The sequence below is a fragment of the Rhododendron vialii genome, chromosome 8a, assembly GCF_030253575.1.
Source record: "Rhododendron vialii isolate Sample 1 chromosome 8a, ASM3025357v1".
In the NCBI taxonomy this organism is placed as follows: Eukaryota; Viridiplantae; Streptophyta; class Magnoliopsida; order Ericales; family Ericaceae; genus Rhododendron; species Rhododendron vialii.
The window spans coordinates 27,984,393-28,002,385 of NC_080564.1; the positions used below are offsets into that span (position 1 = coordinate 27,984,393).

The 17,993-nt window shown below is 38.7% G+C and overlaps 2 protein-coding genes across 3 annotated transcripts; one reads left to right on the forward strand and one right to left on the reverse strand.

Moving 5' to 3' along the window:
* Positions 1-522: 522 nt before the first annotated feature.
* On the reverse strand, positions 523-6,171 carry LOC131335852 (phosphoenolpyruvate/phosphate translocator 1, chloroplastic-like). 2 transcript variants are annotated; one of them, XM_058371390.1, is made up of 10 exons: positions 5,683-6,171; positions 4,048-4,170; positions 3,801-3,953; positions 3,449-3,534; positions 3,144-3,228; positions 2,756-2,875; positions 2,568-2,636; positions 1,081-1,210; positions 844-957; positions 523-806 (listed from the first exon to the last, which is right to left on the reverse strand). In XM_058371390.1, the coding sequence occupies exons 1-9, from the start codon at positions 6,094-6,096 to the stop codon at positions 881-883; spliced, it is 1,257 nt and encodes a 418-aa protein (XP_058227373.1). In that variant the 5' UTR covers positions 6,097-6,171; the 3' UTR covers positions 523-806; positions 844-880. The 2 variants fall into 2 exon arrangements, with proteins under 2 accessions (XP_058227373.1, XP_058227372.1); XM_058371389.1 differs by having other exon boundaries at positions 523-957; positions 5,683-6,170.
* Positions 6,172-10,827: 4,656 nt separating this feature from the next.
* LOC131298727 (protein ANTAGONIST OF LIKE HETEROCHROMATIN PROTEIN 1-like) lies at positions 10,828-12,246 on the forward strand. The gene is made up of 3 exons (XM_058324202.1): positions 10,828-11,356; positions 11,455-11,680; positions 11,768-12,246. Exons 1-3 carry the CDS (start codon positions 10,901-10,903, stop codon positions 12,244-12,246), a joined length of 1,161 nt encoding a protein of 386 aa, XP_058180185.1. The 5' UTR covers positions 10,828-10,900.
* The last annotated feature ends 5,747 nt before the right edge of the window (positions 12,247-17,993 follow it).

The window sequence follows — 17,993 nt, forward strand, 5'->3', positions numbered from 1 at the left end:
ATAATATTTTTTCTCTGGGTCATTTGGTTTTCAAGCATATAGTCTTGGACATTGTGAAATGAAAAAAAAAAGTAATGTTCAGATTCATGTACCCGACCACCACCGCCACAATTCATCAAGAGCTTGAAAAAAAAAAAAAAAAGGTTAGATATGCCCATGGAGCTGATCAAAAAAAAAAAGATATGCCCATGGAGATTGAAAGCTAATCCAACATATAGTGTTACAAGTGAAGGCCGACACAAAAATGCTCACTACTGTTAACAGACAATAAGTTTAACGACACAAGCAATTTCAACAAATAATTCTTATACACACCCACATTGTGCATTGTTTCAGCCCAACATATACTGCAGGCCCCACACACAACACAGGGTGTATCTAAGTGTTTGTGCCACTAGCCTTATTATGGTGAGTCTCACTTGGAAATGTGACCTCGTTAGAGGGAGAATTATTGTGTGACTTAACAGTTCTATTTTTTGGATCGTAGGATCTTATTCCACAGTGTCTCAAATAGAGTCATTCTACCTTCAAAATGGCTACTCTTTGATGTTTTCTAATCAAAAGTACAAATCTATACAAATGATATACCCGGAAATCATATTTGCAGCCCTGGAAAATTGTTGCAGACCTACTAATCCAACGAAACTATTAGAACGGGAAAAATATTGATTCCCCGCTTGACATACAACCAAAGTTACTGAATTTGATATGCTATCTGTTTTTGGTCATCTAAGACCCCAAGCTTGTTCATTTGGGGGACTCAAAACCCTTACGCACGGTCTCCAATAAATTTTCTCTATCTATCTCTCTCCACTCATTATACTTTAAAACCTCCCTCAAAACCCAAACCAAACCAGCAAAATTTCTTGACAAAAGAACTTCAAGCAGTCTTAGGCTTAGGTTTTATGCTCTTCACCCTCGAATACAGGAACACTCCACCAAGGGCCACTCCAGTGCCTGCAGCAAAAGCAGGAAGAAATAAATGGAGAGAATACCATTCTTTTTTCTGATCAAACAGAAAGAAAAGCACTGTTTATGGTATTAGTGTAGGTTGTGGAGGTCAAGGGCAAGCAATCGTACCGATAGAGTTGATAGGTGAAACGGGTGTGCGGAAGAAGAGAACAGAGGAAATAATCACCACCACCCGCTTTACACAATTGCTCACAGAGTGGGTAACTGGGGAAACCCTCTGCAATATCATGTAAGAAACCTGTAGGACAAGTTTATGTCAGCACTTCTACATTTAAAACAAAGAAAATGGCATTTAAAAATATGATAATTGACCAAAATGGAATAGAAAATTTTCAAAATATGCATCAAATAGAATGTTTCAAGCGTCTCCACTTCATGAAATAGCCTTTCGTGTTGAGGGCTTACTATCTTATTCTAGGGGGAAATGAAAATCAGTGACCAGGGCCTTGTGAAGGGTGGACCAATTTGTTAGTTCCATTCCTCATTTCCCCACAGTTGATAGGCGATAGCTAAGGCATGTTATTATGTGGTATATGTGGGATGCAAGGACTACATGTAGCCTCAAATCAAACATGGGATATGTGGTTCGCTTGGAACTGTGATCTAACCAGGACAAAAAGCAAAGCGGAACTGAAGTCTGTGAGTAACTGGAGTGGATAGCAGTCCGACAATTTGGCTGTCTGCTGGCTTTGACAATTACAGATTTCAATCTCAAACTTTAGTATCTCAGCGGCAACTAGTTGAGGCATGTGTCATATTACGGAAATAGCCTCAAAACGAAACCTGAAAAGCTAAGATACACAAACCTATAAAGCCAAATCAGAAATATCAACTACGGCAAGCCAAGAAAGAAGCCAATCTATTTCTTCGTTTCGCAAGTAGGCACAAATCTATCAGTAATCTCGACCATTTCTACAATCTGAGTATTCTTATTCGAGAATTGAATATAAGAAATATAAGAGCGCACAACTAAACTAAGAAGTGAATTGGCATTCAGAGAACATCGTTAGGAAAAATTGGCAACAATTTGCACAGAACTAGAACTGAACAGCCTAAAGAGTAGAAAAATCCCAAGTACAAAAGGTAAAATATAACCTAATGTTCCCAAAAGTGAACACTTTTACAAGCCACAAAGAGCACAGTTATAAATTTATCATCAATTTGACCAGAAAATAAACCAAAAAGTCGTGGCTTTTGGTGAAAATCAAAAGTCATAGAATGTGACTAGAAGGAATAGCCAGTATTTGTTAACTGTTAGAGCAGAAAAGTTGATTAATCATCTCATCAACAATGAGGATCAAATGGTTACAAGAAACTTATATTGCAAACAAAACATGAGGAAGTAAAAGTTCTGTGAACAATGTATAATGAGAAGATCAACCAATTTTTTTGCACCAAATAATGATGGAGATCTTGTTAGATATAAACAACCATTAAGAACACAAAAGCATTAAGGAAATGATATTGGCACTCCAAAAATTGATGCAGACACTCCAAAAAATAAAGAAAAGTGGCTTTGGTATTACACTGATTTTGGAGTGCTTGCATCAATTTTTGGAGTGCCAATATCATTTCCCAAGCATTGGATTTTGTACCTGTTGATATGCATGGAAGCCGAGTGCAGCCAAGAAAGACCTAACGTAAACCTGTCTGACATTCAACCCCTGACAAGCAAACAATGAAAAATGTCAGAGGCTTAACATATAAAGGACAAATGCAGTGTGAACAAACAGCTAACCACCAGAGCCACAGAAGATATCTGTAGCATTCTAGATTTACTCACCACAGCTTGCAAGCACGAAGGAGTGAACTTGAATCCCTCCATGTAAAGAGATATCGGAGCCGACAAGATGAAGGACATAATTGTTATTATTGAGAACAAAGTAATGTTGTCCAAAGAATCCTGTCAAAGAACAACCGATTAGTTATGCTTGAGAAAAAGAATAACCATGAAACAAATTTTAAAATCCAAAGTACAGCATGACAAATAATTTGGTTCTACCAACTCTCGATAAGTAGATACAAAATAAAAAACAACAAATCCTTCGATCTTATGGCACTCTGATATTGGTATACCAACTTCCTGGAAGTTAGTAACATGAATGATGAACAGAAAAAATTATTTGAACTTAGTACATTGACATCAAGGAAATAAAACCGTAAGTGAGTACCTCTTTCTTGCCCATAAGCTTTTTACTTAGGACATTACGAGATTGGTTGGTCAAATTAGAAGCCATTGCACTCGAAAATCCACCCCTGTTCCACAGACAAAAAAGAAGATTCACATGAGAATATGGTATAACAATTTCAACCACTGTTGGTTATACCTTATTCTAGAAGAATCAAAATGGGAAATAGGCAAAGAGGAACCTATGGGCAGAAGAATGTATGTTATTGGAATTTTTTCCCCTTTTTAGGTTTTGGCCAAGAAAAATGTGAGTGATGATTTGGAACAATTGCATGTGTATTTCCTCACCAATTAAAAGATGCCTCTGTCATTGATGCAAGTCCCACTCCACCAACAATTGGAAACAGAGAACCAATGACCCATGTGGTGGGCATCTATTTTGTGCAGGGGAACAAAGATAATTGTTAATACGACAACTTAACCAAAAACTGTACCAAATCCAACAACAAAAGGAGAAATTCCTAACAAAAAATTTCAGATGAATAGGTAAAAAATGACGGCAATGTACATTTCTGTTCTAACTTCGTTGTCGTCTGTGATGATATTAGATATGTTCAACTCCATCCAGATTCCGGTGTACATAGAATTATAAATTACATGTAAGGAGATGAAATAGGAAAATAGGAAATAAAACGCGCACCTCCCCAAGAAACATAGCAGATAGGACAACTGAGAAAAAGGGCTCCATGGCTTTAATTGTGTGAGTGAATGAAACAGCAACTTTTCCCAGACTCATATTTGTGAAGAGGTTCCCTAAGGTGTGCACCATTGCCAATGGAAGGATTACTGCAAGCTGTCACAAAGTAGACGTACTAATCAAAATCATAGGTCATAACAATAATGGAAAACTAACTAAATGACGACTGATCATCCAGATTCCAAAATACCTGAGCACCGCTAATTTTTGGCCGTTTGTAGAGATTAAGTGTCCACATTAAAGTAACCAGTATAGTTCCCGCAGCAAATTGAACTGTGCTGATAGTTAGTGGAAATGGAAACACTTTCAAAACCTGTCAACAATATGTACCACGAAATCAATCTTTGACCTCCTCGGAAAAATTTAAACTGTCAAAAGTTAACATTTTAGTTGCTATATCGTAGCTCTATAAACTTTGAGGTTGCGGAACAATTGCTACAGCGAACTTCCTCAAAGGCCGAAATCCAAATCATTCTTGTATCATGTCAGCTACCTAATTCCTCTCAAGCAAATTAAGTACTAGATATTGAAGACAATAATGAAAAATCCCTCAAAAGTAGAACAAAAGTATTAGGAGTCTAGGACACTGGTTTGGTCCAGACATTGAAGTAGCTCCATTTAATTACAAATAAATGTTCAACGAAATTTAGCAGTAACATTTCAGGGTATTTTTTCTTTGTCAATATCACTAAGTATAAAAACAGATTCAATCAGGTGATCAAGTTTAGCTTCTGTTCCTACGCCACTTGATTTGCCCATCTCCTAATTCCCCCAGTACACAATACAAGGAGAGGAACGCATGACACATGCATGCATGCTTAACAGACATATATCTTGCATTGAACAATTACACTAGTGTCCTCATACAAATATGTATTTTTTACAAAATTTACACAATTACCCCCAAGGTTTGAATAATTAGGTAGAGCCCTCATACAAAAAATGTAATTGCACAATTCATCTGTCATTGACTCATTTTTACTTATATACCATGAGACATGATGGAGTTTGTTATATTTGTTGTGCTCCGGGAATCACCCACACAAGAATTGAGGAGGAAAAACTCCGAGTGTAGTAACCCACGAAATACAATCATGAAACTAAATGGTTCTCTTCTCCCTCTATTCTCTCCACACAGTCTAACCTAACTCTATACATGTATCTATAATCAGCGGAAGAAGCTATTAGAACCTGTCCCACATTGGTTAAATATAACCCCCAAACCTAGTATATGAGCCCGGGCGGCCTCTGCACTCATTGTCAATTGGTTTTAAATTGGATGCTTTAACAAACGCAAACAATGCTACAACTAATTCGGCCATTCAAGGCTGCCTCCAATATTGCTGAGAGGTCGCCCTCACAGGGCCCCTCTCTCTCTCTCTCTCTCAAGGCTGCATTCTATTAACTCCACTCATTGTCAATTGGTTTTAAATTGGATGCTTTAACAAAAGCAAACAAAGCTACAACTAATTCAGCCATTCAAGGCTGCCTCCAATATTGCTGAGAGGTCGCCCTCGCAGGTCCTCTCTCTCTCTCAAGGCTGCATTCTATTACTTTTTTGGCACCATTGAATTTTAGAACATGAGCAAGAAAACTTTAAAATCGTATTATATCACCATGTGAAATTTCCGCTCAAATCTCGGCCCCCGATACCAAAATCTCGCTTCTATCTATGGCGTAGCCTCGTAGATAGACATATATGATATATCCTTGCATCCATACAATGAGAGAAATGTACACAAGACATCGATAGTAAATAAGGGGAATATAACCTTGAAATGCAATTAGCAAAGGAAAGAAAATAGGATAGAGAACAGTTATCCACCTGTTTGTTGTAGATATTGAAGTAAATATTGAAAAGGAACCAAAGCCCGAAGAGAGACCCAAGCTCCAACGTTTTGCTCAAACCGCTCGCCTTCGCATCCTCCTCCTCCCCGGCACAGCTCTCAGCCGCCCTAACTTCAACGCCACGCAGTTCGCGATCAGGGACGGGAGGCGGAGTCGAAATCCAGCCATTCAAGCAGCTCGAAGACGACGAGGAAGGCGAAGAGCAACAGCGAGTTACCGGAAACTGGCGAAGAGAGGAGGAGGAGCCAGAGAGGCCGTTAATGGAGGCGGCAAAATCGAGGGATCTCGAATGCGGCGGCGTAGGTATGGGATTGATAGCCCATGTGGTGGTACGGTGAGAAAGGCTTGGAGGAATTGATGGAGGGAGAAGGAATATTGCAGTGCTCTGCATTTTGAGAGAGAGAGAGAGAGAAGAATGAGGGAAGCAGGGGCAGGAAAGAGTGCCGCAACGCAGGTCGCGCAGACAGAAATATGAAACCGTTGGGATCCATCCCCACGCGTGGTCCCCACTGGATCCGTTTGTTAAAATGTGTCTAGATTCATACACATACTTAGGGGTGAGCATGGATCGGATTGGTCTGGTTTTATAGTAATCCAATAACCAAACCACTACTTACGGATTATGAATTTACAGAACCAAACCAATCCATAAAATTCATAAAACCAAACCAATCCAAACCATTCAAAGGCGGTTTGGTTTCGGTTTTAAACCACGGTTCGTTTAAAATTGAGATATCATTACTATAAACTATTTTAAATTCTTAAAATTGCATAAATAACTTAAACTAAAAGTTATATTGAAATTAATATATTAAAATCATCAAAACTCACTAACATCAATCAACTAAATAAGAATATAATACATTAGAAAGTAAGTTACTGAGATAAAAGAGTAGGAAATCACTTTACTAAGCCCAAACCATGTATGTTTAGCGTAATGAAATTGTAGGAATAGGAAGTTTAGGAAATTAATATTGAAAGTGAAAGAAAAGAATAGGGTGGTGGAATAGAGAATTAGATAAGGAAATTAAGTTTATTAAGTATATCTAAACAAATTATATACTATATGTGTGTGTGTCTATCATACGGTTCGGATTGGTTTGGAACCAGAACCATTAACGTAAATCCATAAACCAAACCATTTAACACGGTTTTTATTTTTTTTAAACCAAGACCTAACCACATCATTAAAAAACCAAACCAAATTATTCGGTTTGGATTGGTTTGGACTGGATTCACGGTTTCATGGTTATTTTGCTCACCCCTACACATACTCATTAAATAAAAAGATTACTTTTTCTATTGTAATATTAATAATAATAATAATGTAGTTAATTCATTGAAAAATCCCGTGGTGGCTTTTAAAACTTGGCGGGCGGGGGAGCGTGGGGAAGAAGCATGTCATGTGCTGTCAAGATAGGGAAAATCAATTTCTCCACCAACTGAGGAAATATCTAAGAGACAGCCTAACGACCGAGTAATATTTCATCCGTTTCATTTCATATTGAGAGTTTACTATGAAAAATCGTGCTATTTTTTAAATAAAAAAATCAACTTCTTACGTGTATGATTTTTTGAATTTTTTTGCACCAAATTAAAGTACTAATTGAGATCTTTAATACGGTGCGAAAAATTATATGCAGAAATAGTTGATTTTTTTATTTGAAAAATGACAAAAGAGAGAGAGAATGAGACTCTCAATATGGAACGAAAAGAGTATATTTTGCTGATAAAAAAATTATTGATATAAACTTGTGTGCAATATACAAATTAACCCATGTCTATACCTGAACCCGTGTCCGTGCCTGCATTATAGTATTTTTTGAATCTAGCGTATGCTCGTACCTGAAGATATTGCTCGAACAATCAGCACACAGAAACAAATACTGAACTCGCGTGTAATATACGGCTCAAACAATTACCACACACAAATTAATACTAAACTTGCGTGCAATATACAAACCAGTGTTCAACAGATTCAACTATGCGATAAACAATAATGCAATATATCCATTGATTAACATTATAGTCTTAATGAAAAGGAAATGGGTAGCAAATATACAAAGAATGATGGAAGAAATCACCTCGGTGGTTTCAGTGAAGTAGATTTTAGTGGTATTGAACTTCCCAAGAGAGAGAATGAGAGAGAGGGATAGAAAAAGTAAAGAAAAAGAATGTGAAAATGATATGAACGATGTATAGAAAATTTTATTTTCAGTGATTTTCCGTTCTGTGATGTATGTTTGTCAACCTAAAAATAGGAAAAGAAATTTTGACTTTGATTTCGATTTTGTACAAAGGTTAATGATTTTCATTTTCATTTGAATAATACCTTAATGGATGGTTTTGAATACAATGCCTTAATGAGAGTAATTTATTGGGGAGAGAGAGAGAGAGAGAGAGAGAGAGAGAGAGAAATGTAGGTTAATATATTAGGAAACCTTCATTCCTTAGGTTAATAAATTAGGAAACCTCCATTCCTTTGATCCAACAGCTATAACTTTATCACTAAATACGATTGAACGACTGTAGATGCATTTATGTTTGTATGTTTAGATATTTTAGTGGAAAACCGCTCTATTTTAGAATACGGTATTGCTATTGTCAGCCCACTGGGCTGACGATAAACACACTAAAAGACAAGAAAAACACGTATTTCTGTGCACTTTTTACATCTTTTAATACACATTCACACACCTGCTATCGTCAGCTCATTGAGCTGATTTTAGAATTTTCTTTTAGAATATAGATGAAAATATTCTTCATATTCTCTTAATATACTTGGCACGTACTTATTTTTTATAATCGGATGTTCAGATCAGCTTGCACGCATCTCAATTACTTTTAGAAATTTAAAGTTAATGATTGGAGAAGTTCTCCAATAGACCCAAGATTTGAAATGTTTGACTTTTGTGAGATTTGACACGAGACCTCGTAAAAAACAAACACTTAGGGCTTGCTTGGATAGAGTAAAAACTGGAGGGGAAAAATAAGAGGGGGTGTATGGGGAGGGACCCACCCCTTATCCCCCGTTTGGCATTCCATTTGTTCTCCCTGATAATTTCTTACCCCCTCATCGTTTCCCCCTCTTCTAGGGTTTCTAGGGTGTTAATTTTGGGCTCCTCTGGAGGTGCCCAAAAATAATCCGGCTGAAGATGGCTGATTTGTGGACGAATATACCCTTCGTTATCCCCTTTTCCCACCCCCAAGCCTCGTCGTTTACCATTTGTGTTGCCGCCCTTTTCTGGTCTGTGGAAGATAGGGTTTTGGTGGCGATTTGGGGGCGATTTGGTCGATATTTGCTTGTGCGAACTCAGGTATGGTTTCCAATCGCGATTTTTCTCACGCCCTCATCTTTATCCTGCGATCTAGGGTTTGTTAGATCCATGTTTTTGTTTGTTTGTACGCGATTGTGGTTGAGATTGCTGAAAAATGAAACCATCTCTGTGTGTGTTTGTTTCTGTGCTTGATTAGTGGTTTGATGATGGGTTTCTTGAGTCGTTGCATGTACGGTTTGTGAGATGAAAGCACATGTTGTGGGTTTCTGTACAGAGAAGGCTTCCTATTGTATAAAGCCAAATGTCTTTTGTTCTGTGGAAAAAAAAAACAAAAAAACCTATATAAATCTAAGCTGAATGAGATTGATTTATCTAAGCGTTGCCCCAGATTTTCGATTAATATGATTGTGGGGTTTTCCTCTGGCAAAGATAATCGGAATAATTATTTTCTTGACAGTAGAACCTTAGTCACGCCAAAAACTATTAGTAGATCTGATTCAAAGTTCATTTATCTTAGAAAAAAAATATAAGCTGAAGATAAATATATTTTGAAGTGATATTGGTGTTCGATTAATATGATTGATAACTTGACATATGTCCGCAGAAGGATTTTAAAAGTGAATGTTTCTAGAATTGGTACGAGTCCTGGTAAATAAAAAAAATTTAGTGAAAAAACTTGTAATGCTTTGACTGAGTGAATTTAGTGAGTGTATTTAGAAAATCACACGTACTAGGAGGATATGTTTTTATGCTTTGACTAAGTGAAAAAAGGTAATGAAGGGTGGAGGATATGTTTTTATAACTAAAAATGTGTTAAGCAAGGGTTTTGATTAATTGATTACTGAATTGTTATGATATGTTTTTCTTGTTTGTCAATGTGACTTGAGTATGTAGGGTGCGTGTATGAAAAGTGCAGGTTTTGGTTAATTTTTTACGTGGAGGTTATGGTTGTGTGTTGTGGCGAGTTTTGGCCTATATTGGTTTTGTTTGGACCTGGTTTTGTGGTTTGTTTTTGGGTTGAAAGTGCATGGTTTGGTTTTCTTGTACATGCAGGTTACGGCCACTATTTCTTGTACATGTAGGTTATGGTTGGGTTTTGTAGCAAGTTTTGGCCCCTGTTGGTTGGGTTTATTAGAACTGCGTTTTGTGGTCTGTTTGTTTGAAGAAACTATAAGATTTCGTTGTGTTTGTGGCTGCATTTGTGGGTTAAAACTGGAGGTATAAACATAAGGAAAATGAAAACATTTTCAACTCAGAAACAGAGGCCAAAACCCCAAGTTTTTAACCAGAAGTAGGTGTGAAAACTGCTTCATAAACTGAAGCAGAACCTGCATGTTTAAACCAGTTGGCTACAGGAGCAAAAGTTGGTTTCCAATTGGAGGTTTTGGTTCATATTAAATGGTGGCTAACACATGCAGTTTTATGCCATATATTAGGATGTTTACACACAAACAGAGGCTAACACATGCAGTTTTAATCCACAAATATAGGCCAGAACCTGCATGTATGGATGAACAACAATGTATAGTATTAGAATGGTAACATAGGGGTTTTAGTTATTGGTGGTGCTATAGGTAACCAATGTTAGGTCATTTGTTAATTGTTGAGTTAAGGGCCTGCTTGGATAAGTAGTAAAACAATGTCGACAACTATAGTCCTATGCTTCCTTTTAGAGCTTAGATTCAACTGCACTGAACAAGCTACACGTCGTAGAACATTTGTGAGCATTACGAGTTAGAGTGAAACTATGTACTTACATATTTACCATAAACGACCAATTAGGAGATTCATGATATGGCTATACTCTGTGTTTGTTCTAAATTGCATGAAGCCATTTTTTAGGTTTTTACAATGGCAAGATTAAGCAGAACAGAAATTAGGAGAAGAGAATAGGAAGAGGCATTTATCGCGTTAACCATGTACATTCGTGCTGCAATGGGCGTGTTTCGGCTGTATTGCTTCATTCTGTCGACGGCACAGTATCCCCGTCCCGAGTTGTCTCCAAATCCAAACTACTACCAGACCCAAGTAGATGCCGTGAATAGGCTTGTCAATGGTAATGAAGTAGATTGCCACGAGCAGTTGAGGGTAAATAGGCATACATTTTTTAGGTTGTGCTGTCTACTTCGAGGTGTTGGGTTAGGAGACTCGCGCAATGTTTGTCTTGAGGAGAGGGTAGCGATTTTTTTGTTTATCCTCAGTCACCATACAAAACAGAGGCGTACAAAATTGCACTTTTGGAGATCGACTGAAACTGTGAGCAGACATTTCAATGTCGTACTCCAAGGTGTGTTGCGCCTTTTTGACATGCTCCTAGTAAGGCCAGAGCCCGTACCTCCTAACTACCACGACAGTAGATGGAGTTGGTTTCAGGTAAACTTTAATTAAATTCTAAGTAAATCTTCCATTTGCTTTTCTCTACTTGACCATGTCAACGTAGTATTAATTTTGTGATATTGATGTTGTCATAGAATTGTCTCGGGGCATTGGACGGGACGTACGTGCCAGTTAATCCCCCAGCAGTTGACAGGCCACGCTATAGGTCAAGGAAAGGTGAGATTGCCACAAACGTTTTAGGTGTATGTAGTCGAGACCTAAACTTTGTCTTCGTCTTGTCTGGTTGGGAGGGGTCGGCCACTGACTCTAGGATCTTGGCCAACGCCATTTCAAGACCCGATAGTTTGAGAGTCCCCCGTGGTATGTGTCAATTCCTTAGTTCACCTTCCTTTCACTCTAGTTGTAGTATGAACCATTCCTTTAATGCCGTAACTTTCATTCGTACAGGACATTACTATCTTGTCGATGCCGGATACCAAAATTCCGAGGGTTTTCTAGCTCCTTACCGCGGGCAACGATATCACATTAACATTTGGAGGCAAGGTCACATGCCAACTACGAAAGAGGAGTACTTCAACATGAAGCCCTCCGCTGCTAGGAATGTGATTGAGCGAAGCTTTGGTGTGTTGAAGATGCGGTTTGCAATATTGAGATCTCACTCGTATTACCCTATTAGGACTCAAACACGTATCGTCACAGCATGTTGCCTTCTCCATAACCTCATCAAGAGAGAGATGCCCAACGATCCCATTGAGAACGAGTACACGGCATGGGAATGTGATCACATACATGATATCGAGGCAGATGATCACATCACTACCTTAGAGACTTCAAATCAATGGACCAGGGAGAGGGATGCGTTGGCTACAGCCATGTACAACCATTGGCTCGGGAATGGGGGGGGACAAGAGGTTTTTCCACCATGAGAGAGTTTGTTTAGTGTATTTGTAATAAGTAGTTGAACAACTGTTATGCTGTAAACATTTCATTTGGTCCTTCAATAACTTTGATGATGTAACCATTTTATTTGAACAACATTGTACTAACTTTATCGTAATTCAATTCCGGTTTGTAGTTCATAATAGACTTGTTAAATAATCATGTATTGTCCATCTTAAAATCCATATTCAGCAATGGATAACCAACAAGTTCATGTGCCTACAACAAAGTCTTCAAAGACGCGTAGGGTTTGGAGGAAATCCGAAGAGGATGCCTTATCAAAATCATGGTAACTGAAATGTGTGACAAATGGAAGGCGGAGAATGGGTTCAAACCCGGGTTCTTCACCTTAGTTAAGAAAGAGATGGATAAGGTCATGCCGGAGAGCAAAATTAAGGCCTCCCCTCACATTGACTCAAAAGTCAAATATAGGAGAAAAACATATGCCAAATTGACCGACATTCTAAAACTTAGTGGCTTCGGGTGGGACCATGTCAACAAAAGGATTGAAGTGGATGATGAGGTGTGGAAAATCTACGAAGAGGTAACTTCCAATGCTTTAAAGTGATATGTTATGGCATTGGATCTTGTACTAAAGTTGTAATGTTCATGTAGGCGTACCCTCAGAAAGCAAAAGAGGTTGGTGGAAAGCGTTTTCCTTACTTTGAAGATTGGGAATTCCTCTTCGGAAAGGATAGGGCCAACGGGGAAGGAGCGGAGGTTCCTTCGGAAATGGCTCGACCGCCACAAAATGAAAATGATTCCCTAAATGAACAAATTGAGGAGAATGAGGATTGCTACTATCCTTACTTCGGTGAAGAATTTCATCGCAACCCCATAAGTGGAGTCACGGGGATGTCGAATGAAATTCCTTTCGGATCGACACCTCCACTCTCCACACCTCCGGCGTCCACACCTCCAGCCTCCACAACTCCAGTGTCCACGACTTTAAACTCGGCACGTCGTACGTCACTCCCGACATCCACTCCCCGCACCTCCACTCCTCCGGCCAACTCCGGAACGCAAAGGGGGAAGAAGAGGACAAGAATGGCTGATATGGGATCCCTTGCTGCAAGCATGGAGGTATGGCTGGAAAAAAGTGATAGCCATATGGAGAAAATGACGGATGCAATGGGGTATTCTAACAAATTATCCGCTTGCCGCACGCAAGTGCCTCTTGAGCTTGAAAAACTTGACCTTACCGATACCCAACGATTTAGGTTAGGTGCAATCATAAGTGCGGCTGAAGATCGGTTGGACCTATTCTATGGCATCAAAGATCATCAAAAACAAGCGTGGGTTCAGGCCGTCCTAGATGGTCTCATCTTTGGTCCTGTGTAGGTGTGAGGGGGAAGAATTACAAGTAGTAAACATTAATTTTTGTAGTGGCCAGATCTTTAACTCTTATTACACTATTATGGCCCATTTTTTTGAAGTGGCCAATCTATAACTCCTATACATGTGGTTACTTATAAATTTAAGAGCCTTTTGTCCTACAAACAATGGTAGATAGCTCTTGGAATGTAATGTACGTAAGTGCTCCAAACAAAGGTAGATAGCCTTTTGTAATATTAACAATGTCAGTCATGATCTTCATATTGGTGCTATATAATTGTAGTTTTTGGGTAATTGATGTTGCATTGTACTTTATGGTTGTGGGTATAAACTTATTGGATTGTTCTATTTCACTGCTGCAGGTTATTGGTGGCTATGATGAAACTTTTCTGAGCCAAATGGTTCAGTTTTCTGCCTGCATATTGGTTCAGTTTTGTGCATACACGTGTTGGCTGGTTTTTGTTGCCTCTATTTGGTCCTGTTTTAAAGCTGCAGGTTTTGGACACTGTATGTGGGTTAAAGATGGAGGTTTTGGCCACTGTACGTAGGTTAAAGCTGCAGGTTTTGGCCAGTGGTTTGTGTGTGTGTGGTCGTGATTAAAAAAACCCTGCAGAGAAACTGAACCAAAACCTGCACTGGTTGTGTTTTGTGGCTGCATTTCTGGGTTTCTAATTTGTGCCTGTATTAAAAACGTTTAACACTGCAGCTTTTGTGGCCTCTGTTCATGTTTAAAATCAGAGGCCAAAAGCTATATGTGTAATTCAGTGGCTGTGATGAAAATTGCATAACACACAATGGGGACTTAGGCGGGGCAACATGAGAGGGTCATTTGGCAACTCATGTTGCAGCCTAGTTCCCTCAACAACTTCTGTACAACTCTGAGCCCAATGCCTTAATTATGTGTATGCGTTAAAAAGTGCAGCAATTTGGTTCAGTTTTTGGTGCTATAATCTGTATTCGTGTAAAAAGCTGAATGTTGAAACTGTAAGGTTTTGGCCTCTTTTTGTGGGTTAAATCTGTGTTGGTGCGACATTATATGTTGGTGCTATAGTTAGTAATGCAGGTTTTGGTTCACATTCTGTGCAGATTTTGATTTAGTATGTGTGCAGATTTAGGTTTTGGTTCAGTTTGTGTGCAGATTTTGGTTCAGTTTCTGTGCAGATTATGGTTCAGAAACTTCTGTGCAGGTTTTGGTTCAGTTTCTGTGCAGATTTTGGTTCACTTTCTGAGAAGGTTTTGGTTCAGTTTCTGTGGTTCATTTTGTGGTTCAAAACTGCAGGTTTATGGCTTTTGTTTATGTCTTACAACTGTTGGGGTTTGGTCATATTTTATGGCTGCATTACTGATTTAACACTGGACATTTTCATTCAAATATTTGGGTGGCTATGATGAAAGATTTCTGAGCCAGAAACTGAACCAAAATCTGCATACAGATACTCAACCAAAATGCAGCCACGAACTGAACCAAAACCTACAGTTTTAATGACCAAACAGAGGCCAAAATGTGTATAGGTGTGTGTGTGTGGCTGTGATGACAAGTTAAGAAGACACATTGGGGACTTAGGCGGGGCAACATGAGAGGGTCATTTGCCAACTTATGTTGCAGCCTAGTTCCCTCAACAAGTTCTGTACGACTCTGAGCCCAATGCCTTAATTATGTGTATGTGTTAAAAAGTGCACCAATTTGGTTTGTGTGCAGATTTTGATTTAGTTTGTGTGCAGATTTTGGTTTGGGTTCAGTTTGTGTGCAGATTTTGGTTTGGGTTCAGTTTGTGTGCAGATTTTGGTTCAGTTTCTATGCAGATTATGGTTCAAAAACTTCTGTGTAAGTTTTGGTTCAGTTTCTGTGCAGCTTTTGGTTCACTTTCTGTGCAGCTTTTGGTTCAGTTTCTGTGCAGGTTTTGGAAGTGTGTCAGCACTGGTGCAATTTTTGGCTGCCATTTGGTTGAGTAAAACCTGCAGTTTTTTGCCTGCATTTCTGGGTTTGGTCAAGAGGTTTTGGTTTACACTTTCTGGCTCTGTTTATGGGTAAAACCTGCATGTTTGTGGGCTCTGTAGATGTGTCAAAACTGTTGGGATTTGCTTATGTTTTGCTACCTGCATTTCTGAGTTATAACTGGAGGTTTTTTGTTTAGATCTTTGGGTGGCTATGATGAAAGTTTTCTGACCCACCATCTGAACCAAAACCTGCATGTATATACTGAACCAAAATGGAGCCACAATCTGAACCAAAACCTGCAGTTTTAACCCACAAACAGAGGCCAAAAACCTGTATGTGTGTGTGTGTGTGTGGCTGTGATGAAAATTTAACAAGACACGTACGGGACTTAGGCGGGGCAACATGAGAGGGTCATTTGGCAACTCATGTTGCAGCCTAGTACCTTGAAAAATTTGTCTACTACTCTGAGCCAAATGCCTTAATTATGGTTTTGAAATCTTTATTAGCGATTGAGAGGCATGTGATGGCTTATTCATGTGATATTGGTAGGTAATCCTCCCGATCTTTTACGAATAAACCCTCATATGTCTCTCGATTTCTAACAGATAGTTAGAATATTTTATGAATAAGCCTGAGATTTTGGTTATGATTTTCTGAGTGAGTGCGTGTGTGTGTGTGGTGGTACAGGTTTTGGCTACCATTTGGTTGTCTTTGTGGATAAATTTGCAGGTGTTTGGTTCTGTTTTTAGATGCAGAGGTTGGTTCAGTAGGATGGCCTCTGTTTGTGGTATAAAATTGCAGGTTTTTGGCCTATGTTTATGTAATGGACTTATGCAGCATTTTGGTTCTGTTGGTACATGCAGGTTGTGGTTTTGTTTTCTGGATTAACTTGTGCCCTTTGTTAGCATGTTGAAACTACAGATGTTGGCCTCTGTTTGAACATGTTCAAACTATAGCTGGTGCTACTATTTGTGTACATGCGTATGTGTGGCTATGATGAAAATTTAAGAAGACACGTTAGGGACTTAGGTGGGGCAACATGAGAGGGTTATTTAGCAACTCATGTTGCAGCCTAGTGCCTTATAAAAGTTGTCTACAAATCTGAGCCAGGTGTTGCGACTTGTTGCATTGCTAGTTGACTACAAAACTGATCCTATTTATGGCTGCATTGTTACTTGTGTTTAGTGTGTCCTAACTGTGTCAATTGGCGATGATGAAATTTGAGCCAAATGCGTTAATTTTGGTTTTGAACTGTTTAATAGCGATTGAGAGGCATGTGATGGCTTATTCATGAGATATTGGTAGGTAATCCTTTCAATCTTTTACGAATAAGCCTTCATATGTCTCTCGATTTCTAACAGATAGTTAGAATATTTTATGAATAAGCCCTCATATGTTGGTGGCTATGATGAAACATTTCTGAGCCAAATGGATACATGAGATAAAACTGTATCAATGTTTCTGGCCTATATTTATGTGTTAAAACTAAAGTATTTTGGTTCAGTTTTGTGCCTACATTGTGGTTCAATTTTGTGGGATAAGCATAAGGTTTTGGTTCTAATTTTCTGAGTGAGTGTGTGTGAGTGTGGTGGTACAGGTTTTGGCTACCATTTGGTTGTGTTTGTGGATGAATTTGCAAGTGTTTGGTTCTGTTTTTAGATGCAGAGGTTGGTTCAGTAGGATGCCCTCTGTTTGTGGTATAAAACTGCAAGTTTTGGGCCTATGTTTACATAATGTACTTATGCAGCAAATTGGTTCTGTTTTGTTAGGTTGCCCTCTGTTTCATTTGATTTAAAACTGCAAGTATTGAGCTCTGTTTTGTACTTATGAAATTTAAGCCAAATGCGGTTTTTTTTCCCCAACTATTTATTAGTGATTAAGAGGCATTTTGGTTCATGCGTTTGTGGTGACTTATAATGTTATTTTCGAATAGAATATTCAATGACAGGTGAAGAAAAGACTATTATTGGGTGGTTTTCGTTGGCCGTAAGCCGAGCATCTATACAACTTGGGGAGAAGCTCAACTCCAAGTTAATGGATACTCAGGAAGCATGGCGAAAAGATACAAGACATTCGATGGAGCCGAAGAAGCATTGCTCAAGTTTCACGAGAAGAGATACGAGCTCACAAAGTTGGAAGCCAAAAGTTTCGCATCTGCAAGTGCGGTGGGACTTCAACATGAAATCAATGGATGCTGGTCGTTTGTTCTATGTTTTTTTTTAGGTTTCGTAGGTTGTATTTTGTTGGCACTTGTTCTCCATTCCGAATGAAGTTGGACGTTCCAATATTATGTAAAATTCACATGTTATGAACGGAGACAATTTGTAATTTATTTTAAATGAAGTCGTTTTAACATTATATTCGAACATCATGAACAGAGATAACAAATGACATAACATCCATGAATAATGCTATTTATTTTTCCGCCATCTTGACCTACTCCTCGGGCTCTTCGGGAGG